This window comes from Punica granatum, chromosome 1 (assembly GCF_007655135.1).
Source record: "Punica granatum isolate Tunisia-2019 chromosome 1, ASM765513v2, whole genome shotgun sequence".
Lineage (NCBI taxonomy): Eukaryota > Viridiplantae > Streptophyta > Magnoliopsida > Myrtales > Lythraceae > Punica > Punica granatum.
The window spans coordinates 51,254,880-51,266,703 of record NC_045127.1 but is presented as its reverse complement, the minus strand read 5'-3'; the positions used below and the strand labels follow the sequence as shown (position 1 = coordinate 51,266,703).

Below are 11,824 nucleotides of genomic sequence, written 5' to 3'. Positions count from 1 at the left end.
TATTATGGAGGGTGTGTATATATATATGTATAGAAGCATGCACGCATATTGTCATATGCTGTCCAAGCTATACATGCATATATACACGTATTATATTCAGTGTTATTAGAATCGGATCAGATATTGAACCGACCGAGGTATGGGGTCACGAATTTATGGGTTTAATCAGGATTCGATGGGTCGGACTACATATTTAATTATAAAATAAATAAATATTTATTAATTTAAGAAAATAATATAAAAATTAGAAATATGTTCGAGGAACCTTTCCTCAGTACCTTTCTTTAGCCATTTCTTTTCTTTTCTTTCCTCCTTAGCCTCTTCTTTCGGCTTTCTGAATCAGTAATGTTTTTTTTTTTCCCTTTTCCCTTATAGAGCTTTAATGCAGCACCAGAACCAAAACAACATGTTAGAATCAGCATAGCCGTGTCCAAAAACCAAAAACCAACCATGATGCATGTTCGCTATTAAGCTGTTAACCCACCCCCAAGAATACATTGCGGAAGTACATATAGCTGTCTCATTGGAAAACCAAAGAAACAAGTCCATCTAACTTGCAGAAAATATAAAATCATCAAAGAAAAACCACGCTAAAACATTTGACAGCAGAGTTAATTTCATCAGCAATTCCATACACTCCAATCTCCACCATAATTTTTACGAATATTGTCTTCAGCTGCAACATCATTTGGTACTTCAAGAGCTCCAAAAAATATATTCTGTTGGACTTGGTCATTGACATTCCCTTCATCAATATTATCTTCAGCCTCATCACCCATATCAAGATCTTCCAAATTCAAATTCAACAAATCTGACAAGGAATATAACTTCTTAAAAATGAAATTGAAATATACATCATGATAATCGAAATGAAATAAGAATATTTAGTACCATCATTTCCAGTTTCTTGAATGCGCATTTGCAAATCTCGTCTAAATGTTCGCAATTCTTCATTTGATAGGACTGTTGGCTCATCCTCTAGTACCCAAGTAGAATAAGAAGCGAACTTTTCGAAGTTAATTGGGTTGTAATTTCTACCCTTGAAGTAGTTCCTGCAAAACAAGTATCTCATGTATACTTACATGTTGCAAGTTGCAATAGATCATCAAAGTTTCAAAGCAAAACAAATCTCCAAATATGAGAAACAATATCTAGTAAAGTAAAAGAAAAAATGGAGAGAAGCAATATGTATGTACCTTTGTTACAACTTCAAATTATAATGGACATAAACAAGATCATTCAACCGTTGATGCTCAAGTCGGTTCCTTTTCTTAGAATGAACATGCTCGAATAAACTCCAATTCCACTCACAACCCGAGGCACTACAAGTTTGGCTTAAAACACGAATAGCCAACTTTTGTAAATTTGGTGCACTCGAGCCATACTACATCCACCACTCATCTAGACATAAATAAAGAAAATAACAATAAGAAAATGAACAAATTCAAATAAAGTAAGAAATAATGATTGAAAATAATTTTTACAACATACCCGGAGCCATCACGGTGCGATCAGATACTGCAGATACTAGTCCAAAATCACCTTCAGCATTTTTAAAAATTTTCATTTCACTCGTCAATTTTGTTTGCAATGAGGGCTTTCCATAAGAATATCTCTCTATAACATCCAACAAACCACAAACCGTTCCTCTATTATTCTCTATCTCGGTCAAGTCATATTGATATTTATGATTCAACCAATACCCAGTAGCATGCAAGTTCTTGTGTAGTTGCCTATCCCATCAAGCATCAAAAATGTTAATATATGGCTCAAGCTTCTTCTTTCTCCTATTGAATCTTTTAAACATCTCTTCCCTAGCTTTGTATATTGCTTCAAGCAGATATCCCATAGCAGGCCTATCATCACTATCAACAATACGTAACACACGAACAAGAGGTTCACTAATCTGCACTATGGTTGCACATTCAAACCAAAAAGTCTCCACAAATAACAATTTCACAAATTCTTTTGCTTTATTTTCCTTTGTATGGATTGAACTAGTCCACTCACTAGATATTACCATAGCCCTCAATGCATTTTGTTGTGCCACAATACTCTGCAATGCAATGAAATTCGTGGCAAAACGAGTTGGAGCAGGGCGAAGAATCTCTCATCCACCAGTAAATTTTCTCATCATATTCAATGCAAATCAATGATTATAGATGTACTTAGTAATCTTCGCAGCATGAGTCACAATATCATTCACTTCGTCCAACTTACCAATATCACTGAGAATTAAATTAATGCAATGAGCCGCACAAGGAGACCTAAATATCGTCTTGAACTCCTGCTCCAACAAGTGACCAGCAGCCACGTAGTTAGCGACATTGTCTGTCACAAAGTGAACAATATTCTCTTGACCGACAAATAAGACCACCTCTCTAAATAATTTGTAAAGCATCTCCCCTGTCTTCGAAGCATCTGAAGCATCAACCGACTTCAAGAAAATAGTCCCCTTAGGACAATAAACTAAAAAGTTAATTATAGTTCTCCTACATTGGTCTATCCATCCATCTGCCATTTTCGTGCAGCCTGTCTCTTTCCAAATAGATCGGTAGCTATCGACGTACTTTCTTACCTCCTCAACATTTTTTGTCAATAAGTATCCCCGAAGATCATGAAAGTCCAGACCTTTATAACCTGCCCCCATGCTAGCAATGGCATCGATTGCTTGCTGGTAATAAGGAGAATTAACCGTATTAAACTGTATACCTGTGGCAAGCATCCACTTAGAAATGGCAAGATCACACTTCTTGGTGACTTCTTTGCTTTGCAAAACACTCTTGAGTGTCCTTTGAGCTCCTGGTGTTGTTCTCGGTTGAAAGTATAAATTAATTTTCATCTTGTTCGGTATCGCTGCTTTTGATTGAGTAGCTTGAATTGCCTTCCCTTTTGCTTTTGAATGAAGATGTGCAATTTCTTCTATCTCATCATCATGCTCGGAGGGTGCAAACATGTCTTCCTCATGAGCTCTATAATGTGGAGAGTATGGATTTTGCTCATCTACCATATCACGCTTCCTTTTCTTTTCCATTATGTGTCCAACCAGATGTTCCTGCATTGCATATCAAATAGGATCTGGTACCTTCCGACATGCCTCTGCATTCCCTTTTAATCTTGCCAAATGTTGTTTAAATCGATTTATATCGCCACCGGAGAGAACCTTTGAACAGTACAAGCATTACAGACCCTTCCTTCCATTTGCTGATGATACTTCCTTGCAATGTGCCCATGCGGGGTCAAATTTTCCTATAGTTATGGCTTTTGGAGTAGAAAAAATCGGGGTGGATTCTCTAGTAGATGGCGTGGGAGTAGGTGTGTTGCTGTTGCTGGCACTAGCAGAACTCATTGTCTAGCAGCCTATAACGATGAAAAAAAAAATATTTCATAAGAGTAAAGATCAGAACAAGACAGGAGTTACAGAATAGGACAAGAGTTATAGAACAACAACATAATGGGAGTTACGGAACAGCTAATTTGAAGTAGCAGCTAATTTGAATTTGATACACATAGGACAAGAGTTACTTCAACGTTCAACCAGCAATGCAGTAGGTAATTTGAATTCTATGCAGTTTGAAGAAATCGACATTTCAAATAAAATAAATTCATCAATTACTTCAACGGCTCACCCAACAAATTATTTGAATTCTATTCAGTCTAACATGTTACCTCAGAAAAAATCACAAAACTTGCAACTGCAGGGCACACAGCAAAGAATAGGTCACAGTCACACAGAAGCAGGGCAAAGAATGGAGCCATAGATAACGCAATTCTCATCACAGACAGAGATACTCTTTGGCTCGAATTGCTGCAGCTGATACTGAAGTAGGAGGAGGAAGATGCGGAATCGAAGCTGAGAAGAGACAAAAGGAGAATATGAAGCTCTAACCTGTTCCAATCTTGCATTGCTCGATTGAGAAAGGGAAGCTCAATCTCGAACTGAAGTTGTTGATGAGTCGAATCAGCCGATGCCTGGACTTAATAGGAACGAAGAGTGACGACATTGACGAGACGAGGGAAGATTGAAGAGGATCGCCGACTAGGGTTTCACACATTCAGACTTCAATTCAGTTTTCGATTTTTTTTCTTCGATTCAATCTAGCTCTGTTGAGTTTGAGTGACTGAAGTCACTAAACACTGAATTTGGTTTCGGGCTCAGGTTGGGAGATTTGGATTTCACTTAAAACGCGTGAACCCATCAACCGGCCGGTTCGAATGGGTGATGGGTTTGTTTAAAAACTGACCGGTTTTTTGGACTCGCCGATTTTTTATGCAATTTCGGTTTTTTAGGTAACCGGACCGGACACAGGTCCTGTTTCCGATCCAACCGGTCGAACCATCTGGTCCGGTCCGGGTCTAATAACACTATATTAATATATATATTTATCTTTTTGGTTAGTTGTTACAATATTACGTGGGGTATGGATAATCCTTCCCCGGCACAGGTTTTCTTCTAGTAATTTGGGGATGTGTTCTCTCATGGGAATACATCATAAATTATTAATAATACTTGATATTATTAAATTACACTAATTACTCTTTTTTTTCCTTTTCCCTTTGAAATTACACACGAAGATTGTGATGCGATATTAATTGGACGAGAGCTAACGTGCATCGATCCATATGTCTTTCGACAGCGTGCATTGTTGTGGCAGGTCAACAAGACAGTATTGCTAATGAAGTGAATTCGCACCCACATACATGTCACGATGTCTAACGCACGTGCTTTTGCTTTAGGAACAATATTTAGTTAGTTAGTGCATCAGCCATAGACGTCAATATAATACGTCTTGTTATGCTGATTGATCGAATATGCTGTGGTACACAACTATACATGACTTATTACTTGTCCTGTAAAAAAGCCTGACAAACGGCAATGAGAGATGATCTTTGTCGACTAGATGGACTTTTATCGATCATTAGATGCTCTGAAACGACCCCACCATACTTTGAAGACCAGACACTGCTTTCTGCACAAGACATACAAGCTACCCAGCAGGCCGATTGAGAACAACACTTCATTACCAAACCCCTTAAATCCATCTGATATGGGTGGTATGTGACCTCTGAAACCGTCTCTAGGCAATCTCATTACCGATCCAAGATGGTAAATCAATACACCAAAAGAAAGCTGTGAGTTTGATGACGACTTTTCTGTACAACTAGATCAAAGTGAGAAGTTGCAGATTTTATTCTCATAATAGGACTATCCGTATCCCTTTATTAGTTATTATGAATTCTATTTTATCGAATCAGGCCTATAAACATCATTTTTGTAGCCGAAAAAAAAAAAGAAAAAAGAACCGGGTAACAGCCCAATTCAAACTGGCCGGATCCTGATTATTGGGCCCGACCCAAATCATTTTGGCCCACTTCACATTGGCACGTGATGCGCATGCAGCAACACCCAAATTCTCCACCATGGCGCCAATCCCCAATCCGATTTCGGACATTTGGAGGCAAAAGGATTTTCGCACTTGGCGCCAATATAGAACCTCTTCCCACTTCCCATTTCGCACTTTGCACGAGACGGGAAGACCGAAATCTCTCTCAAAGCGTGCATCGTCGGTTCAGTCTCGGAGACTCCAATCAAACCCTACAAGCCGAGCAGCAATGGCGGAGACCCAGCCCCACGCTCCTGCCCCGAAGGCCCTCAAGCGGAAGCGGCCGTCCCTTCTCGGCATTGACTGCCCGACCCCGGAGGAGAAGGAGGCCCGGATCGGTGCCCTGACGGGGGAAATCGAAGGGCTAATGAGGTGCTACGGGGAAGTCATGGGTCAGAAGCTAGGGTTGGAGGCGATGTCGGGCGGGTGCGGTTCCTTGAACGGGCAAATCGCTCGCTTGATGGAAGAGAGCGACTTGCCGCTGTCGGCGCTGGTGGAGCAGATTCACGGGAGGCTCAAGGAGAGGAATGAGGGCTTGACGGTGGCCTCCGTGAAGAGCGGGCTCCTCCTCGTAGGGCAGAGGCTCATGTATGGAGTCCCTAACCCGGATGCCGATGTCCTTGAGGACCATTCTTCTTCATCTCTCTGGTGTTGGGAGGTGGGTCACTTCCTTTTCTGCTTTCTTTCGGTTTTGATTTGTTTCCTCGTTCGGCTCTTTGTGTATGGCGTTCGATTTGATGCAATCTTTGTCGATTAGGAGGTCTTTCTCTACGTTCAATTGTCGAATTTGGTTTCATTTTCATGTCGCGTTCCTCTAAGTGATTATGATCTTGATTATGGCTTATGCCCATTCTCTACTTAACTTGCTCATTGGGAACTCCACTTAATTGTCCTTGCTTTGCTGAACTTTGTTCCTGTAACTTATTCCGTAATTCTGCAGACTAGGGAGGTCAAGCTCTTGCCGAAAGCTGCACAGGGAGCAATCAAAATTCGGCGGACATGTCGGGGGAAGATTCATGAAAGGATTTCTGCTGTCTCTGGTGAGACTTGTCCAGGCATTTTCGTTGATTTAGCCGTTTGCCCCTTTTGAATTCAATTCATGATTTTGATGCTCGTTTGCCTATCCCAGATGTGTTGTCTGCATTACAGAAGCCAGATATTGACCAAAATTACAAGACTGATTTAGTTAAGGCATCGGAAAAGCTTGCCAAAGCATTGGCTGAGGCAGATATACGAGCCTTGGTCGATAGGTTGACGGAGAGAAATGTTGCAAACAAGTATGTATTGCTTTCCTTTTCCTCGAGGCTGAAATTGGAATGCAGGAATTTCTTTCCTTTTTCGTGAGGGTGTTCTATCTGTTATATTAGGGCCAAGAAGGAAGCTAAACGAGGTGAGAAAGCATGCATTAAAGAACTGGAGAGGAGTAAAAAGAAGGCTGAGAAGGAGCAGAAAAGGATGGAGCGTGAACTTCAGAAGGAAAAATTGAAGGCTGTAAGTGTCAAATGCCAATGGTGAACTATATTCTTGAGGTAACACATACCCTTATTGTTAATGTGATTTGATTTTAGGATAAGGAATTAAAGCGATTGCAAGAGGAGGCAGAGAAGGAAGAGAAGCGTCGTGAGAGGGAAGAGAACGAGTTGAGCAAACAGCTAAGAAAGCAGCAAGAAGAAATTGAAAGGGATCAGCGCCGGCGAGAAAGGGAAGAAGCAGAACTGAAGCAGCAACTCTCTGTACAGAAGCAAGCTTCTATCATGGAACGTTTTCTTAAGAAGGCCAAGACTAGTCCCTCGTCCCCAAATCAACAGTCAACCAATGGCACTGGCACCTGGGATAAGAAGAATGAAACGGTAGTGCACGGGGCAGTAACTTGTGCGATGGACTGTGCTCTTTCTTCAAATCTAGAAATTAATGCCGAGGATATCCTTAAGTGCGTTCCCTTTTTCTTTTACTTGACATACTGCTTCAGCTATGTCCGAAGCCTCTATGCACCTAATGTTTCTTAATGTTAACAGGTCACACTTGTCATCTTGGCGCCATGTGGGTCATCTCATTCGATCAAATAAAGAACAGCACTGGAGCCTGCGCAGAAAGCCGAAAACTGCACTCATTAAGGAACTGAAGCTCACCACCAGTACTGACAGAGGGCTGGTGCAGGACGATGAATTGAACATTGAAAAGCTTGTGGATGAGTGCAAAGAGACGGTTTCTGATAAGGATTTAAACACCACAGGGTCTCATCCGGATGCAGAGCAGTACAAGCGACAGAGGCAATTGTTGCAGTTTGATAAGAGCCATAGGCCTGCATTTTATGGGATATGGACAAAGAATAGGTATTATTTTCTTTGTTTATTTATAATTCACGCATTGCTTAACCTTAGACCATCTAAATTGAGTAGAGCTGATAGAGAGTTGCATAGATGTTTCATATTCTCTTATGTTGAGATCCATTATAGAACTTCTCAGTGATTAAGGTGCTTTTCTCGGCTTAAGGCATTATCAAACCACCTGAATCCCTCTATCCATGATGTTGATGACAAAATATTGTTAATAATATAAAGGAATGCAATCAGCTATGGGAGTCTCTAGGAAGGAAATGGGCAGGAAAAAAGACATTTCTTGCAGCCTGTGAATTGCGCACGGTTGTTTATAATAAGTCCGAAGAGGCCACTGAATTGATTTTCAAATTTTATTATCATGTGTGGCAGTCATTATTACAGCAGTTATAGGTATCTGGCTTGACAAATCTTTGCGGCTTAAAACTATTATAGGAAATCGTGTGATGCAAGATGTGACCTTTTATTAGTCCTCATGATGCAGTAGGAGAGCATTCAGTTTTACTATATCTTGTGTTTTATTTGTTTTACATTTCTTAGGCTGGCAAACTTGCAAAGATTTGGAAATTAGACATGCATGTTGGGTTGTTTCATTCCTCTGCTGATGCATTTAGAAACTGTCCTTTCAGCAACATTGTCGGGCCTCGCCACCCTTTCAGCAAGGACCCTGAGCTAGACTATGATATTGATAGTGATGAAGAATGGGAAGAGGTAATGTTGGAGAGTGATGTCTCAAACTTTGAGAAACAGTAGTCTGCAATATTTATTAACTAATGTCACCCTTGTGCAGGAGGATCCTGGTGAAAGTTTGTCTGATTGTGATAAAGACGATGAAAGCTTGGAAGAGAACTGTTCAAAAGCTGATGAAGAAGATGAAAGTGAAGATGGTTTTTTCGTACCTGATGGTTATCTGTCAGAAAATGAGGTTAGTCTTATCAACCTGAGAGCATTAATTTTGTGTGTATGGTTGTAGGTCATTATCTGATTTATCTACTAGGATATGGCCACTGAATATGGGAAGTTCAATGGAATAAGAACTTGCATGGGCATGATAGATACTTATTTTCTTTAAAAGGAACTGTCAAGGAAAATATTGCATCTGAATACGGGAAGTTCAATGGAATAAGAACTTGCCCGGGCATGATAGATATTTATTTTCTTTTAAAGGAACTGCCAAGGAAAATATCGCATCTGGGCAGTGTTTCCAGAAAGAACTAAGTCCGTTTTTATGCCTAAAACACCTGTAAGCTCCATGTAAATGGCGTGACCCATGTTTTGAAGTGAATCTGTATAATTCTAGCTATATCTTTGTTGTACCCTTTTCCTTGGTCCTAGTTGCAAGTTGCCTCCATATATATTGACCTGTGAGTTCTTTGAATTGGTTAGGGTGTGCAAGTCGATAGAATGGAAACCGATCCTGCTGAGGTTAGGACTACTTCCTGTGAACAAGAAGTAGAGAGTGAGGACCTCTTGGTACTGCTTCGACAGCAGAAATATTTACACTCTGTGACAGAGCACGCTCTCCGGAAAAACCAGCCCTTGATCATTTCAAATTTAAAACATGAAAAGTCTTTACAATCAAATCCTGAAGACTTCAGTGGCACTGCCAAGCTGGAAATTATGTGTTTGCAAGCGCTGTGTATTCGTATGTTCTCCGGGGATACGGCTCCGGATGTCTGGATAAGCAACGATTTAGATGAGGAAGAGGAGGATTGCCCCGCAAGAAACAAGAACAGTAAACAACCACCAGTTAATGTGATAGCTGTATCTGACTCTGATTTGCCTACCATTGTGAGTCGTTTCTTCATAAGCTGTGTTGTTTATTCCTCCAGAAATTCTGATAAGTGCATCATCCTATTCAAAACTGTAGAATTCCTGAAGGCATAGCTGTTAGTGTATTTGGCAATGTTCTTTTCAGAGAAGTCATACATGCTCAAAAGTGTAACATGAGTCTGAAGTTTCAGGTGTCCACTATTCGTTCGTGTCCACTGGGCATCAATAAGGTGGTAGAGCGTCTGCAGCAGAAGTTCCCCGCTATTTCAAGGTCTCAGTTGAGGAGTAAAGTCCGGGAAATATCAGATTTCGTGGATAATCGTTGGCAGGTGGGGGGGTCTTGGTTTAGTTATTATATGTGAACTGCATGACATTTCATGGGAACTGTTGATTTATAAACATTTTTTCTTTCTTTCTGATGTCTGTTGCAGGTAAAGAAGGAAGTTCTAGACAAGCTTGGCCCGTCTATATCTCCTGGTATAGTTTAACTAATCAGCGTTAAATTGTTTTAAGATATAATTCCCTTCTGTTTCAAGTTTATAATACTTCAGATTCTCGAAATTGCAGAGAGGGCTGGTGGACGGACAAAAAGTATTGCAGCATTTTTCTCGAAGAGGTGCTTGCCTCCTGCTGCTAAAAGTCTGAGCTCTGATAATATCTCATCATAGCATTACACGGTTCTGCTTCTTTATAAGATCGAGTATCCTTTTCTAGGAATACTCATTTTGTTTAGAAAATTTAAATGACCTGGGTCTGGCCCCATCGCAGCCAATCCTCGTGATTTTGGGTGGGAACCGAAATTGTTTGTAAATTGATGGGAGCAAAATGCGGCTTTATAGAAATGAACGACAGTTGCTCTTTTACTGTATGTTTGATCCAAGAAATCCTTCATTCATATATAACTGGTATTGTCTGAGCTCAGAGACATTTGCATCAGAACTATAGAGAAGGTGCAGATATGGAAAATTAAAACACACATCATTGACATGTATGATAATATTTAGAAAAGCAAGGAACAAATGAAAGAATTGGACAGAATCGAGCTGATAAACCGAAGCAATGCTTCTGGAGGGACCTTGATGGAGCACTGATCTACCCGGTGTAAGTAGACTTCTTAAACCTGGAAAGGCCAGGGCCAGTCATTGACATTGTCATCATGCTGCACCTTGGCGCTCCTCTTGATGGCACCAGAGCCGTACTCATCACGCTCCACGTACGCATAGTACTTGAGGAAGAAAGCGAGGACAAGGACTATCCACTCGAGGCAGAAGATGAGGATGCAGAGGCCTCCGGCAAGCTTGAGAATTACAGTCCCGTCCTCCTCCCTCACATACGACTTAAGGCTGCCAAGGAAGTTGGATGTCCTCGTGAAGATGAGCACTGATACAGAACCTTGGAATATGGCGGTCAGGACAGTGGCCACCATGTGCGCTGCATACCATTTCCCCCTCCCACCCCCCGTGGAGGCTGCGGCGCAGCCAGAGACAGCTCCAATGATGGTGAAGACATGGAGGAGGATGAGGAAGAAGCCGCAGAGAGAGGGGAGGAGGCGGAGGGAGAGGGTGAGGAAGATGCAGCTGGAGGCGGCCCCGAGCAGGACGTAGTTGCAGAGCAGGAACACCTTGTGGGTGTTGTAATGCGATGAAGACACCTCCCCCTTGCCAAGGCTGATCACTGACATCTCCCCCATCCTTCTTGTGAACTTTCTTCTCTCTTTCTCTCTCTCTCTTCTAGGATCGAACCAAAGCTTGAGCAGAGCCGATGCCGAGATGAGGCTGGGAGTGTTGTTTAGTGTTTGCTCCGATGAGGGGTGTAGCTGCTTACTGAACTGGCGTGCGGATGATTAGAAACGGGAAGGAAGGGGATCTGATTTATAGTCCCCGCCAACGGTCAGATTCGACCGGGCCCCACCATGCTGCCGGGGAAAAGGAAAAGAATTGGGTTAAAGAAGATCCGACCGTTGAGAGGACGGTGGGGCCCTGCCCAGGCTGATGCCCTCAACGGCTACTTTTGACCTTTTTGTCCAATTTTTTAAATAAATATTAAGACGGATCTCATCTGTGAGAGAGGAATAGGATCCGAGGCGGGCTAATTGGAACGACCCAGCCCATACATTGTGGCCTATTTGGGCTTTCTTCATCCGAGCCCATCTGGCATTTTTAGGCCCAGCCCATGCAATATATGCACACACTCCTGCTTTGGTGAAAAAGAAGGAATTGGATTTTATTTTCACTTTCATATTAATCGTGTCCTATTCTAACCTACTGATTTCTATATGGTCATGAGGCGCCATCAATTTATTAGCTGAGACCAATCCTCATTTGGGTGTCG

General features: G+C 41.5%; 2 protein-coding genes across 3 annotated transcripts; one reads left to right on the top strand and one right to left on the bottom strand.

The window, feature by feature from the left end:
* The first annotated feature begins 5,481 nt into the window (after positions 1-5,481).
* LOC116196152 (chromatin assembly factor 1 subunit FAS1) lies at positions 5,482-10,361 on the top strand. 2 transcript variants are annotated; one of them, XM_031525739.1, is made up of 12 exons: positions 5,482-6,042; positions 6,325-6,424; positions 6,514-6,661; positions 6,752-6,875; positions 6,953-7,314; positions 7,400-7,717; positions 8,350-8,431; positions 8,511-8,645; positions 9,107-9,511; positions 9,679-9,822; positions 9,925-9,970; positions 10,061-10,361. In XM_031525739.1, the coding sequence occupies exons 1-12, from the start codon at positions 5,614-5,616 to the stop codon at positions 10,159-10,161; spliced, it is 2,394 nt and encodes a 797-aa protein (XP_031381599.1). In that variant the 5' UTR covers positions 5,482-5,613; the 3' UTR covers positions 10,162-10,361. The 2 variants fall into 2 exon arrangements, with proteins under 2 accessions (XP_031381599.1, XP_031381607.1); XM_031525747.1 differs by having other exon boundaries at positions 5,484-6,042; positions 9,685-9,822.
* LOC116196190 lies at positions 10,352-11,351 on the bottom strand. The gene has a single exon (XM_031525792.1). It carries the CDS (start codon positions 11,181-11,183, stop codon positions 10,608-10,610), a length of 576 nt encoding a protein of 191 aa, XP_031381652.1. The 5' UTR covers positions 11,184-11,351; the 3' UTR covers positions 10,352-10,607.
* Positions 11,352-11,824: the final 473 nt, after the last annotated feature.